The 12,084-nt window shown below is 48.4% G+C and overlaps 2 protein-coding genes across 2 annotated transcripts; both read left to right on the top strand.

Moving 5' to 3' along the window:
* The first annotated feature begins 1,742 nt into the window (after positions 1 to 1,742).
* On the top strand, positions 1,743 to 4,291 carry LOC130472748 (SCAN domain-containing protein 3-like). Its single transcript, XM_056844168.1, has 2 exons — positions 1,743 to 2,481; positions 4,206 to 4,291. The coding sequence occupies exons 1-2, from the start codon at positions 1,743 to 1,745 to the stop codon at positions 4,289 to 4,291; spliced, it is 825 nt and encodes a 274-aa protein (XP_056700146.1).
* A 2,622-nt stretch (positions 4,292 to 6,913) lies between these two features.
* Positions 6,914 to 7,855, top strand: LOC130472739 (zinc finger protein 239-like; the record flags this gene model as incomplete). Its single annotated transcript, XM_056844157.1, has 1 exon — positions 6,914 to 7,855. A coding segment is annotated over one exon (942 nt), but the record flags the coding sequence as incomplete, so codon positions are not given.
* Positions 7,856 to 12,084: the final 4,229 nt, after the last annotated feature.

Below are 12,084 nucleotides of genomic sequence, written 5' to 3'. Positions count from 1 at the left end.
TTAGTAGTTTTTGCACTGAAAGGTAGAATATGTGTGTGTGTTAAGTGCCGTCAAGTCACTTCTGACTCATGGCGACCCTATGAATGAAAGTCCTCCAAAATGTCCTATCTTTGACAGCCTTGCTCAGATCTTGCAAACTGAAGGCTGTGGCTTCCTTTATTGAGTCAATCCATCTCTTGTTGGGTCTTCCTCTTTTCCTGCTGCCCTCAACTTTTCCTAACATGACTGTCTTTTCCAGTGACTCTTGTCATCTCATGACGTGATCAAAATACTATAGCCTCAGTTTAGTCATTTTAGCTTCTAGGGTCAGTTCAGGCTTGATTTGATCTATAACCCACTGATTTTTTTGGGCAGTCCACGGTATCCGTAACACTCTCCTCCAACACCACATTTCAAAGGAATCTATTTTCTTCCTATCAGCTTTCTTCCCTGTCCAGCTTTCACACCCATACATAGTAATAGGGAATACGATGGCATGAATTAGTCTAGTCTTGGTGGCCAGTGACACATCCTTACACTTCAAAATCTTTTCTAGCTCCTTCATGGCTGCCCTTCCCAGTCTCAATCTCCTTCTGATTTCTTGGCTGCAGTCTCCCTTTTGGTTGATGGTGGAGCCAAGGAATAGAAAGTCTTGAACAATTTCAATTTCCTCTTTGTCAATCTTAAAGTTGTGTAATTCTCCTGTAGTCATTACTTTTGTTTTCTTGATGTTCAGCTGTGGTCCTGCTTTGGCACGTTCTCTTTTAACTTTCAGCAGTAGTCGTTCCAAATCTTCACTATTTTCTGCCAATAACGTAGTGTCATCAGCATATCTCAAATTATTAATGTTCCTCCCTCCCATTTTCACTCCACCTTCATCTAAATCTAATCCATCTTTCCTAATTATATGTTCTGCATGTAGATTGAAGAGGTAGGGAGATAAAATGCATCCTTGTCTGACACCTTTGCCAATTGGAATATAAATACATAATAAGTAAATTTTCCACTAGTTAGTGGCAAAGTCCCGTCACGAAAGAGGGAATTATCCCTAGATGTGGGAGGCCCTCCCCTCCCAAGAATTTCAGGATAATTGGGTATGGAGGAAGGGGCCAGTTGTCCTGAAAGTTGGAGCAAATCGTATCCCATAAGGCTGTGATTGGCTGGTTGAACGCAGCCATCTGATTGGCTGATAGCCATATATATAAACCCTTCTATGTCCAGTCAACCCTAGTAATTCATATCCTGTCAAAGATCATGGCCAGCATTACCTAAGTTTTTGCCCTATCTTCTTATATCTGTGTGATCCACTGAAGTCACCTAATTCCCTAAACCCATTTTTTGTAAATGGTTCCCGCTGCTGCCTGCCAGGACCAAACTGGCACTTTCTGAAGGAAGTTTTGTCCGCTTTGGGTGAAAAAGCCCCTGAAAGCATACACTTAGTTTCTCTCACACTCTGTTTTTTTTCCCCTTTCTCTCAGGAAGAGGCCATTCTTGTCGCTTGAGTACCTCGTGTAACCACTTTGTTGTTTAGCAATCCCTAAAAAGAAGAAGAATTTTTTGTGTGGAAAACAAGCCTATTTGTTGAACACAATACAGGGACAAAAACATCTCCCAGACACGTCTATGAAAGGTCGGTTTGAAGAAGGACAGTTCCGGACCAAGGCCTAGCTCTGTCTATTCGAGAGGAAATGGCTGACGGGGAAGGTTCTGGAACAAGGGTTTGTTTCCAAAACCGGGCTGCCCGAAAGCGTCCAGAGGTAAAGATGGAGGAGAGCAACCCAGAAGCTCCCAGGCTAATAGAAGGAGGGGAAAGATCTGGAAAACTGCCTCGCGTCATTCAAGTCGGGACCATCCGGGAGCTTCTCAACTGGGCCGCACCACTGGAAGTGAAAGAGGAGCCGGACGAAGGCTTAGCGCAACGATGGGAAGCCCAGTGGCAGGAGTTCCTCAGAGCCATGCAGTCTCCTCAGCTGGGGTGGGGAAGCCCACAGTTGATGGAGGACGCTGCGCTATGGGGAGATAACAAGGCCTTCTTCGCCTCCTTCGAGCGACTGGCCGCGACCTGCCAGCTGCCCCGTCGGGAGTGGCTGGCCCGCTTGCTGCCCGTCCTGAGTCGAGAGGCCAGAGAGGCCTACAGCAACCTCAGCCTCCAAGACCGGGGGGAATACGCCAAGGTCAAAGCGGCCATCTTGCGGGTGGATGCCGTCAAGATGGAGACGCAGCGCCTGCGCTTCCGGCAGTTCCGCTACCACGAGGCGAAGGGGCCCCGGGAGGCTTGCAGCCAGCTCCGCAAACTCTGCCACGGATGGCTGAAGCCGGAGAAGCGCACCAAGGAGCAGATCCTAGACCTGCTGGTCCTCGAGCAGTTCCTGACCGCCCTGCCCAAGGAGATCCAGAACTGGGTCAGGGAGCACGATCCGGAGACCTGTGCTCAAGCAGTGCCCCTGGCGGAGGATTTCCTGCTGAGGCGGCAAGAGGCAGAAAGGAAGGAAAAACAGGCAGGTCCCTTTTTCATCTTGGTCAATAAACAAGAAAAAAAGGGGGGGGGGAACCCAACCTGAAAAACCAAAAGCTGGGTACCGAAGGTTAGGTGGAGAAAATTAAATGATATATTAGAGAAATATATTAAGGTGCTTATATCAAGGTTAAAAAGGTAAAGATCCCCTGTGCAAGCACCGGGTCATTCCTGACCCATGGGGTGACGTCACATCCCGACGTTTTCTAGGCAGACTTTGTTTACGGGGTGGTTTGCCAGTGCCTTCCCCAGTCATCTTCCCTTAACCCCCAGCAAGCTGGGTCCTCATTTGACCGACCTCGGAAGGATGGAAGGCCGAGTCAACCTTGGGCCGGCTACCTGAAACCAACTTCCGCTGGGATCGAACTCAGGTCTTGAGCAGAGCTTGGACTGCAGTGCTGCAGCTTACCACTCTGCTCCACGGGGCTCCTATATCAAGGTTAGAAACATTAAAAATGATAAAACAAAGCACAATTGCAACTGGTAAGGTTGGTAAACATAAGCCACACACCAAATGTGTTTCGGCCAACAGGCCATCAGTGGGCAGATAAAAACCTATATCATGCACACACAAACAATGTACACAAAATATAAACAAAATTATAAAAGCCCAGGTATGTATGTAGGGTGTATAACAAATTTCAAATTTGAAAGCCCTCTAGATGAAATAGCTGCAAATTGTTCTACTCTGGGCTATATTAGTCGCCCTTTTTCATCTTGACATTGAGGCCCACGCTGAGGGTTTTGTTTGTGCCCTGAGTATAATATTTTTAAATCCTGCATGCTGTTTACCATTCAGTATTTTAATATTGTGGTTTTAATTGTTCTTCCTATGTAGTTAGCCACCCTGGAAAATAGGGGGGAGTGACATTTTGAGTTGAGACGCAAATGCTTTAAATAAATTGGAGGTTCGGATCGTTGAGGGCAATTGAGAATCAGTTCCCCTCTCTCTCCCTTATGGAAACGTATGTAAAAAGACAACCGTTGTATTAGATACATGCTGCCAGTGTTTTAAGCTATCCGTTTTTATCCCACCCTTTCTCAAGGGAGTTCAGGATGACTTACATGGTTCTTCCCTCCTCTATTTTATCCTCACAACAACCCTGTGAAATAGGCTAGGCTGAGAGACGGAGTGTCACCAGAATGCTTCATGACTCAGCAGGGATTTAAACCCACGGCTCTCCAGTCCTAGTCTGACACACCAATCCCTACGTTTATTGGCTCTCAGATAATGTCTGTGGTGATTTGTAATGACTGTATATCAAAAATCCAGAAGGGAAAAATAACAAAAGGTGTGTGTAATATTCTCCACCTGCAATCAATTTGTTCATGATATCTCAGTCCTTCGATGTATTGGTGCATCCATCTAGGAGTGCCACTTTTATTATTCCCCACCGCCCTGAAATAGATAATTCATCATTTCCCAGAATGTCATTTATAGCTAGTTTTTCCCTTCCCTGTAACACAGAACAGATGTTAATTTTAAGCAACAAAACTGATTGTGCAGGTCTCATTTTCTCCTTGCTGATATTGTTGGGATCTCTTTCCAAAACTGGGCCATTAAAGTTTTTAACAGCTGCCAACAAATTAATTACAAGTTCTACTTGTTTTGAACTGAACTCTTTTTAAAAAAATCACACCCACACTATGGGATCCCTGAGTGGTTATATCATTTCCCTGATTGGTTATATAATTTTAATGTCTCTTTCAGAGGCTGGAGACCAGAGTGGTGAACTGGCCAGAGGCAAAGCCATCTCCTGCGGGCTCTGGGCTGAAGCGGTTCTGCAGGGAGGCTAAACCAGAAGAAAGCAGAGTTCTAGGTAGGGGCTTGCCATTCTCCCATCCTTAGAAAACGTGGAGGCTCCGTAAACGTTTAGAGTGCCAGATGTGTGATTCTTAGAATTCGCCAGTGTCTTGGAATGCATCCTTGTGTCATTTGCTGGAAGTTTCCTAGTGGAATGGCTACTGAAAGTGCTTCTACCATGGTAAGGTGTGTGTCTACAGGCACAGACGATTTGTGTGAAGAGACAGCACAACCAATAGGGTGGGTTATAAATGAATAAAACATTCCAGCCTAACCCTGACTGGTTGGTCTATGCCTTTTTGTCCCACTATATTCAGTTGTGTTTGTTCATGATGAGCATGAATCTGGTTTATTTTGGGGATTGGGTACTCCCTTCACCTCCTTCCCTCCACCAAGACTGAAGACTTCCCTTCCCCTGGTAAACCACGGTTTAGAATTCTGGTTTGGCAAGGAAGAAACAAACTCACATTCGTTGAAGAAGCTGCCTTTGGATGTTGCAGCATGCTGGAGATATGCCGAAGGCTTCTGAAAGCGGGAAGATTGCCACTGGAGTCTTGCATGATGGGAGGAGGCTGTGGCTCAGTGGAAGAGCATCTGCTTGGCATGCAGAAGGTCCCAGGTTCAACCCCTGGCATCTTCAGTTAAGGACCAGGCAGTAGGTGATGTGAAAGACCTCTGCTTGGGACTTTGCAGAGTCGCTGCCAGTATGAGTAGGCAATATTGACCTCGATTCAGTAGAATGGAACGCTTGGTGTCCACTGTGGCCCTGAGATTGCGGACTCCTGGTCCCACAGTTCAGTTTGATTCAGTAGAATTCAGTTTGATTGTGTTTATGTGTGTGAGTGCAACAGTTTTACTCGCCCACAGGAAATTGGCATGTTAGGGAACAGGCCAGGTGGAACTTTCATCTCCCTCATATTGTTTCCTGCATGGAGCAGATGTAGCAGATTCATTTGTTTATTTTGTAAAGGAGCATTCAGTCTTGTGCACCTCTGCCTGCAGTTTGAAGAGTGGTACAGCCGAGCTGCATTCATGCCAGCTGGGCGAGAGGCCATCGGAAGGGGACAGGGCTTTTGGACAGAAACCCCAGAGCTGTTCATCAATACCTTGCGATTCTGTCCTTGGCTGTGCCCCAGTTTCTCAGCTCCTGCATCTTGGGAGACAAGTTGCAAAGAACGATTGCAAAATCCAATTAGAGCAATTTCGCAATTGGAACAGGGTCTCTGCTCATCGGACTGAGTCCCGTTCCAAAGTAAGTTCTGCTGAGCAGTTTGACTACACATCTGAGTCTCTTTCCTGGCACTTATCGATGGCTTTGTCAGTACTTGGATTGCTTCTTTTAGCCCAGAAGTAAACACTTCTGGGTTTAAAGAAGCAATGCAAGATGCCTAGTAAACACTTCTGGGTTCTCAGAAGTGATCCAGGCAGAGAAATATCTCTAAATAACTGGATCAGTTTCCCTACCCACCCCTTACTGGAATCTACATTCTATGCAGACACAGGGTAAAGTTAAAGGTAGTCCCCTGCGCAAGGGCCGGGTCATTACTGACCCATGGGTGATGTCACATCCCGATATTTCCTAGGCAGACTTTGTTTACGGGGTGGTTTGCCAGTGCCTTCCCCAGTCATCTTCCCTTTACCCCCAGCAAGCTGGGTACTCATTTTACCGACCTCGGAAGGTTGGAAGGCTGAGTCAACCTTGAGCCGGCTACCTGAAACCAACCAGGTCATGAGCAGAGCTTTTAACTGCAGTACTGCAGCTTACCACTCTGCGCCACGGGGAGGGGGATAAAAATTGGACGAGACAAGAGCTGGATGGATAATATCCTCTCATCTTCTGTGCTTTCAAGCTACCAATCGAATGGGCACCACAATTTAAAAAGGATGTAGACAAGCTGGAACGTGTCCAGAGGAGGGCAACAAAGATGGTGAGGGGTCTGGAGACCAAGTCCTATGAGGAAAGGTTGAAGGAGCTGGGTATGTTTAGCCTGAAGAGGAGAAGACTGAGAGGGGATATGATAACCATCTTCAAGTACTTGAAAGGCTGTCATATGGAGGATGGTGCCGAGTTGTTTTCTGTTGCCTCAGAAGGTCGGACCAGAACCAACGAGTTGAAATTAAATCCAAAGAGTTTCCGTCTAGACATAGGAAGAATTTTCTAACAGTTAGAGCAGTTCCTCAGTGGAACAGGCTCCCTCAGGAGGTGGTAAGCTCTCCTTCCCTGGAGGTTTTTAAGTAGAGGCTAGATGGCCATCTGTCAGCAATGCTGATTCTGTGACCTTAGGCAGATCATGGCATCTTGGCCATCTTCTGGGCATGGAGTAGGGTTCACTGGGGGTGTGGGGGGGAGGTAGTTGTGAATTTGCTGCATTGTGCAGGGGGTTGGACTAAATGACCCTGGTGTTCCCTTCCAACTCTATGGTTCTATGATTCTATGAATCCTCAGGAGTGAGAATGGATCAGACGCTAAAAAGAATAGAACTGTGGGAATCTACTCATCCCTAGGAAATGTTAAACTTTCCTCCCCTTTTCTTCCAGACAGAGCCTGCTCCAGCAGTGACCGTGTGGAGAAGAGAGCAACCCGGAGCACAGAAAATGGACTGAAGGTGCCCTGTAGACCCCAGCCAGGACAAAGAGCCTTTCAAGGCCCTGACAGCAGGAAAAGTTTGCACTCGAACCAAACACTCCTTAAACACCAGAAAAACCACGTTGCGGAGAGTCCCCATCAGTGCCCTGACTGCGGGAAGCGCTTCACGCAGCGTTCGAGCCTGACCATCCACCGGAGGATCCACACGGGGGAGAAGCCCTACCCATGTCCACAGTGCGGGAAATGCTTCCGGCAGAGTTCGAACCTTCTCAAACATCAGAGAATCCACTCTGGGGAGAAGCCACACCAGTGCCCAGAATGCGGGAAATGCTTCGCCCAGCGCTCGAACCTCCTGATCCACCAGAGGACCCACACGGGGGAGATGCCCTACATCTGCCCCGAGTGTGGGGCCTGCTTCAGCCAGCACCGAGGCCTCGTGACCCATCAGAGGATCCACATGGAAGAGATGCCCTATGGATACGGCTGTCCGGACTGCGGGAAATGTTTCCAGCAGAACTCCGACCTCACTAAACATCTTAGAGTCCACACGGGCGAGAAACCATACAGCTGCCCGGCATGCGGGAAGAGCTTCAGCTACAGCTCGAACCTCAGCAAGCACCAGAGAATCCACACGGGTGAGAAGCCGTATCTCTGCAACGTGTGCGGGAAAAGCTTCAGCCACCTGTCGACGCGGAATACGCACCAGCGGGTCCACACGGGGGAAAGGCCCTACGGCTGTACAGAGTGCGGGAAAAGATTCATTTCCAGCTCCAAACTCACGAGGCACCTGAGAACCCATTCAGGGCACACCCCCTACATCTGCAACGAATGTGGGAGGAGCTTCAGTTCCCACGGTACTCTGACCACACATCAGAGAATCCACTCTGCTGAGAGCTACAGCATGAAAAATTCTTGGGAAGCTATGGAGCAGAGGCTCGGCAGCCCCGTGGGCATCGAGTCACCTTTGTGACCGGTGCCGTGTGATTTTTAGCCTGTCCTGATCGTATATGATATTATAAGAAAGGGGCTAGTCCCTAAGGAATTGGAGGTCTGTGTAATGCAGGCAGGAGGGAAATAGGGGAGGATGTAGGATTAGTCTGGTGGCTTTGGAAGTAGAGGTAGGATAGAGAGAAGGCAGGAAGGCAAGGCTTGTATTGCTGGTTAGTTGTAGGGCAGAGTAAAACCTAGTGAGGCAAAGCGTTTCTCACGCTCTCGCCATAGTGAACCTTTCCCTGTGCACCACAGCAAATGTTTTGAGCCTCCCTTTAGCGAAGCATGTCCCCCTCCGTGAAATAGAATGATAGCTGAAATGAAGCCTCCATAGAATGATAGCTGAAATGAAGCCTCCATGGTTAGAGGCAGTACACCTTTTGAGTGCTGGATGCTGGTGCATGAACACGGGAAATATATTACCTTCATGCTCTGCGTAAAAGCATCCTGAAAGCACCTGGCTAGTCCCAGCTGGCAACAGTATACTGGACTTAGGTCCCATTCCTAAGATCACTTTCCTGAAAGTAAGCCCCATTGAATAATATGGGGCGTTCTTCTGAGCAGACCTGCTCAGGATTGCTCCCTTAGTGATTTAGTCTGATTCCGTGAAGCAGTTCTGATCTTCTGCGGGACAGCTCTACTGCTTATGGATAATTGTTCCACATGTACTGGCCAATGAGTGTCCATGTCATTTTCCAATTGAGGCAGGGCTACAGCTCAGTGGTAGAGTCACCTGCTTTCCACCCACAAAGTCACAGATTCAGTCTGCGTCATTTCCAATTAAATAGTCTCAAGTTACAGGAGAGACTTTTCTCTGCCTGAAACCAGGGAGACCATCCTGAGCGAGATGGACAAATGGTCATTGCGTTCTGTGTCTTCTTTTGGGCACGTTTTGACCAGAACCAGACCCTGAACTTTTTTTTAAAAAAGCATTTCTTACCTACAGGAGAGATTATAGGTTACAGGGAAGGCTCTTAACTTAGAAGACAAGCACTCATTTTCCACCCATACCATCCCAGGTGTCTCAGTTCGAAAGGATTTTAGTTAGCAGGTGCTGAGGAAGACTTACCTCTGCCTCAAAACATTGGGAGAGCTGCTGCCAGTCAGAGATAGACTGCACTGAGCTAGAGGGCTCAATAAGAAGACCCAGCAGCTTCTCATGTTGCATGCCAAACATCCCAGGTTTAATCCATGGCGTCTTCAGAGGATCTTGGCTAGCCTGGCTAACCGTTCTTGGAGCACCCCTGCCAGAAAACATAGAGAGTGCTCGACTCTATATAAGGCCACATTCTGCATAGTGATGAATAGCTTTTTCCCTCCAGTTTACTTCCAAATGGTGGGAAAGCCCAATATCCCCATGACATCAGCAAAGCATCGAAGGGAATTATATGTGTGCAGCCAATGGCATGATAACTGGAGCAGGTAGGACCACCTGGAACACATTTGAAAGGTTCCTGTTCAAAATGGCTGAATGCCATAGGGCCAGGGGCTGTTCATAGAATCATAGAGTTGGAAGGGGCCATACAGGCCAACTAGTCCAACCCCCTGCTTAATGCAGGATCAGCCTAGAGCATCCCCAACAAATATTTGTCCAGCCTCTGCTTAAAGACTGCCAGTGAGGGGGAGCTCACCACCTCTCTAGGTAGCTTTCCACTGTTGAACAACTCTTACAGTAATTTCCCCCCCTAATGTCCAGCCAGTACCTGTCTCCCTGTAATTTATACACATTATTACAAGCTCTCTGCTGCCAACAGGAGCAGCTCCCTGCCCTCCTCTAATTGACAACTCTTCAAATACTTAGAGAGCAATCATGTCCGTCCCCCCCTCAACCGCCTCTTCTCCAGACTAAACATTCCCAAGTCCCTCGGCCTTTCCTCGTAGGGCTTGGTCTTTCCTCTCTGAGCAGCTGAGGAAAACAAGTTTGCGTGCTCACACGTGTCAGTCGCTGCCTGCCACTTCAGGCTTGATCCAGGCACATCCACAGCACAATGAGGGGCAAGAGGTGTAAGGCAGGAAGACGGGCTCTGCCACTGCAGAAAACTGGTGCTTCAGGGAGAAAGGGTTCTGGTCAGTCCTCCCAGCTGTTCCTAGTTTTCTACCTGCAGGGAGGTTAAAGTGTGACACACGCCCCTCCCAAATATCCCTGCAAGTTGGAAACTTGGAGCTTCAGTGCAATTCCCTGGAACATTTGCCGGCCCATGACCAATATTCTAGAACACACAAACAAAAAACCCACCACCCCACCCCACCATAGCGATGTAATGTTTATGTTTTTTTTAAGTTGGGACCGACCAAATGGTCAAAAAGAGGCAAGCGAGCTTTCAAGCTGAAGCAGAACTCTTTATCAGGAGAGATGTGCAGGATGGGGGGAAAAAACAAAGTTGGGAAAAGGAATAAAACAATGTTTTAGGGCACAGTGGAAAAGCCTAGAGGTGGCAGTTGTAGTTTTCTCGAAATAGACGCCAGGCCAGGTTGCAGACTTCGTTGGATTAGAGCAAGACAAATTTCAAGGTGGACCAGAGGCTGCTGGGAAGGGGGAAAAAATAGCCACTCTCCTTTTGAAAACGTTTCTTATGCCAGGGCCTTCCCTGAAAAGTTTCCATCTCTGAAAAAGGCACAGACGGCTTGGCAGAACGGTTAGACGCAGCCTTCAGTTATGCTGCTCTTTGTTTTTAATGTGGCGAGACGATGCCGTTCCTGGTTGTGCATGGAGGTGTGACTTCAACAGCCCAAACCGAAACCAGCGATAGAGAACAGCTTTGAACGCGGCGCCTTTTTAGGGAGATGTTTCGTAGGAATCAAGGCCAAATCTGGCTCAAAACACAAGGACGGTTTGAATGTTGCTTAGCTATTAGGAGGAAGACCTGTAGTGGGAGCCACATAGTCTTATGCAGTGCATGGAGGCCCCTCTGCTGAAACCTTCACCACCCCAGGTTGAAACCCAGGGACCACGGGCTGCAGGATACGGACGGCATGCCTGAGGCCTCGCATCCCTGTGGTGCAGTCCCCTCATCTAGGCAAGAGGGCAACGTGGGACAATGGCTCGAAGACACATATCGCCTGTGAGAAGGGCCTGCATTGGGCAACCAAGAGTTGGCAGGGCCAAGGAGGAACGGTTTCTGCGGCATCCCTAAACTGACAGGCTGGCTGCGGGCAGGCGGAGAAGGATCTTGTGCGTGCGCATTCTGTGACCTGTCTCTTTTGCTTTCTGTTTTAAATGATCCAAAAACCCCTGTAGTGTCTTGTATAGAGCAGTGGTTAAGAGACCAAAGTTGTGATTTGAAGGCCTGTGTGGTTAGGATCTCACGGCTGCTATAAATTCGACAGGTGCCCCCTCTCAGCCCCTGCCCTCACCCCCAATGGGGAGAATACTGGCCAGACAGGGTTGTTGGAAAGATCACCGAGGGAGTGCGCATGAGGTGCTTTGAACGCACAAAAACATCCCATAAAGCCAAACTATTTTGTTGCTAGAACTAACACTGGGGTTGAGACCAGGGCAGGATTGATTCAGTGAGTGAGGCAGAGGGAAGGCCTTAGCCCCTCACCTAAAAACTGTCTCCCTGTGAACTTCAGCGTGGTGTAGTGGTTAAGAGCAGAGGTTTGGAGTGGTGGACTCTGATCTGGAGGACCGGGTTTGATTCCCCACTCCTCCACATGAGCTGCGGAGGCTAATCTGGTGAACCAGGTTGGTTTCCCCACTCCTTCACACGAAGCCAGCTGGGTGACCTTGGGCTAGTCACACTCTCAGCCCCACCTACCTCACAGGGTGCCTGTTGTGGGGAGGGGAAGGGAAGGCATTGTAAGCCGGTTTGGTTCTTCCTTAAGTGGTAGAGAAAGTCGGCATATAAAAACCAACTCCTCCTGCATGAAAGGTGGCTGCCTGCATGTCATTCCTAGAGGGGACAATTGTACTGTCCCACACACAAATCATTCCATGATGGTGCATGCAGAGGATGTGAACCCAGATTAATATTTTGGCCGGGTTAAAAAATTGTTTACTGGGGAAGGGCTGTGGGTCAGTGGGTAGAGCTCCTGCTTTGCATGAAGAAGGTCCCTAGTTCAATCCTCGGCATCTCCAGTTAAAAGGATCTCAGAAGGATTTTCTTTCCTGAGGCCTCGCTGCCTCGTCAGAGTAGAAAATAGGAGCATGAAAGTCTGACTTGGTAGAAGTGAGTTGCAAACATGAAGCCAAGGGTGTGAGTTTGAAGC

This window comes from Euleptes europaea, chromosome 1 (assembly GCF_029931775.1).
Source record: "Euleptes europaea isolate rEulEur1 chromosome 1, rEulEur1.hap1, whole genome shotgun sequence".
NCBI lineage: Eukaryota > Metazoa > Chordata > Lepidosauria > Squamata > Sphaerodactylidae > Euleptes > Euleptes europaea.
This window is presented reverse-complemented; position numbering and strand designations above follow the sequence as displayed.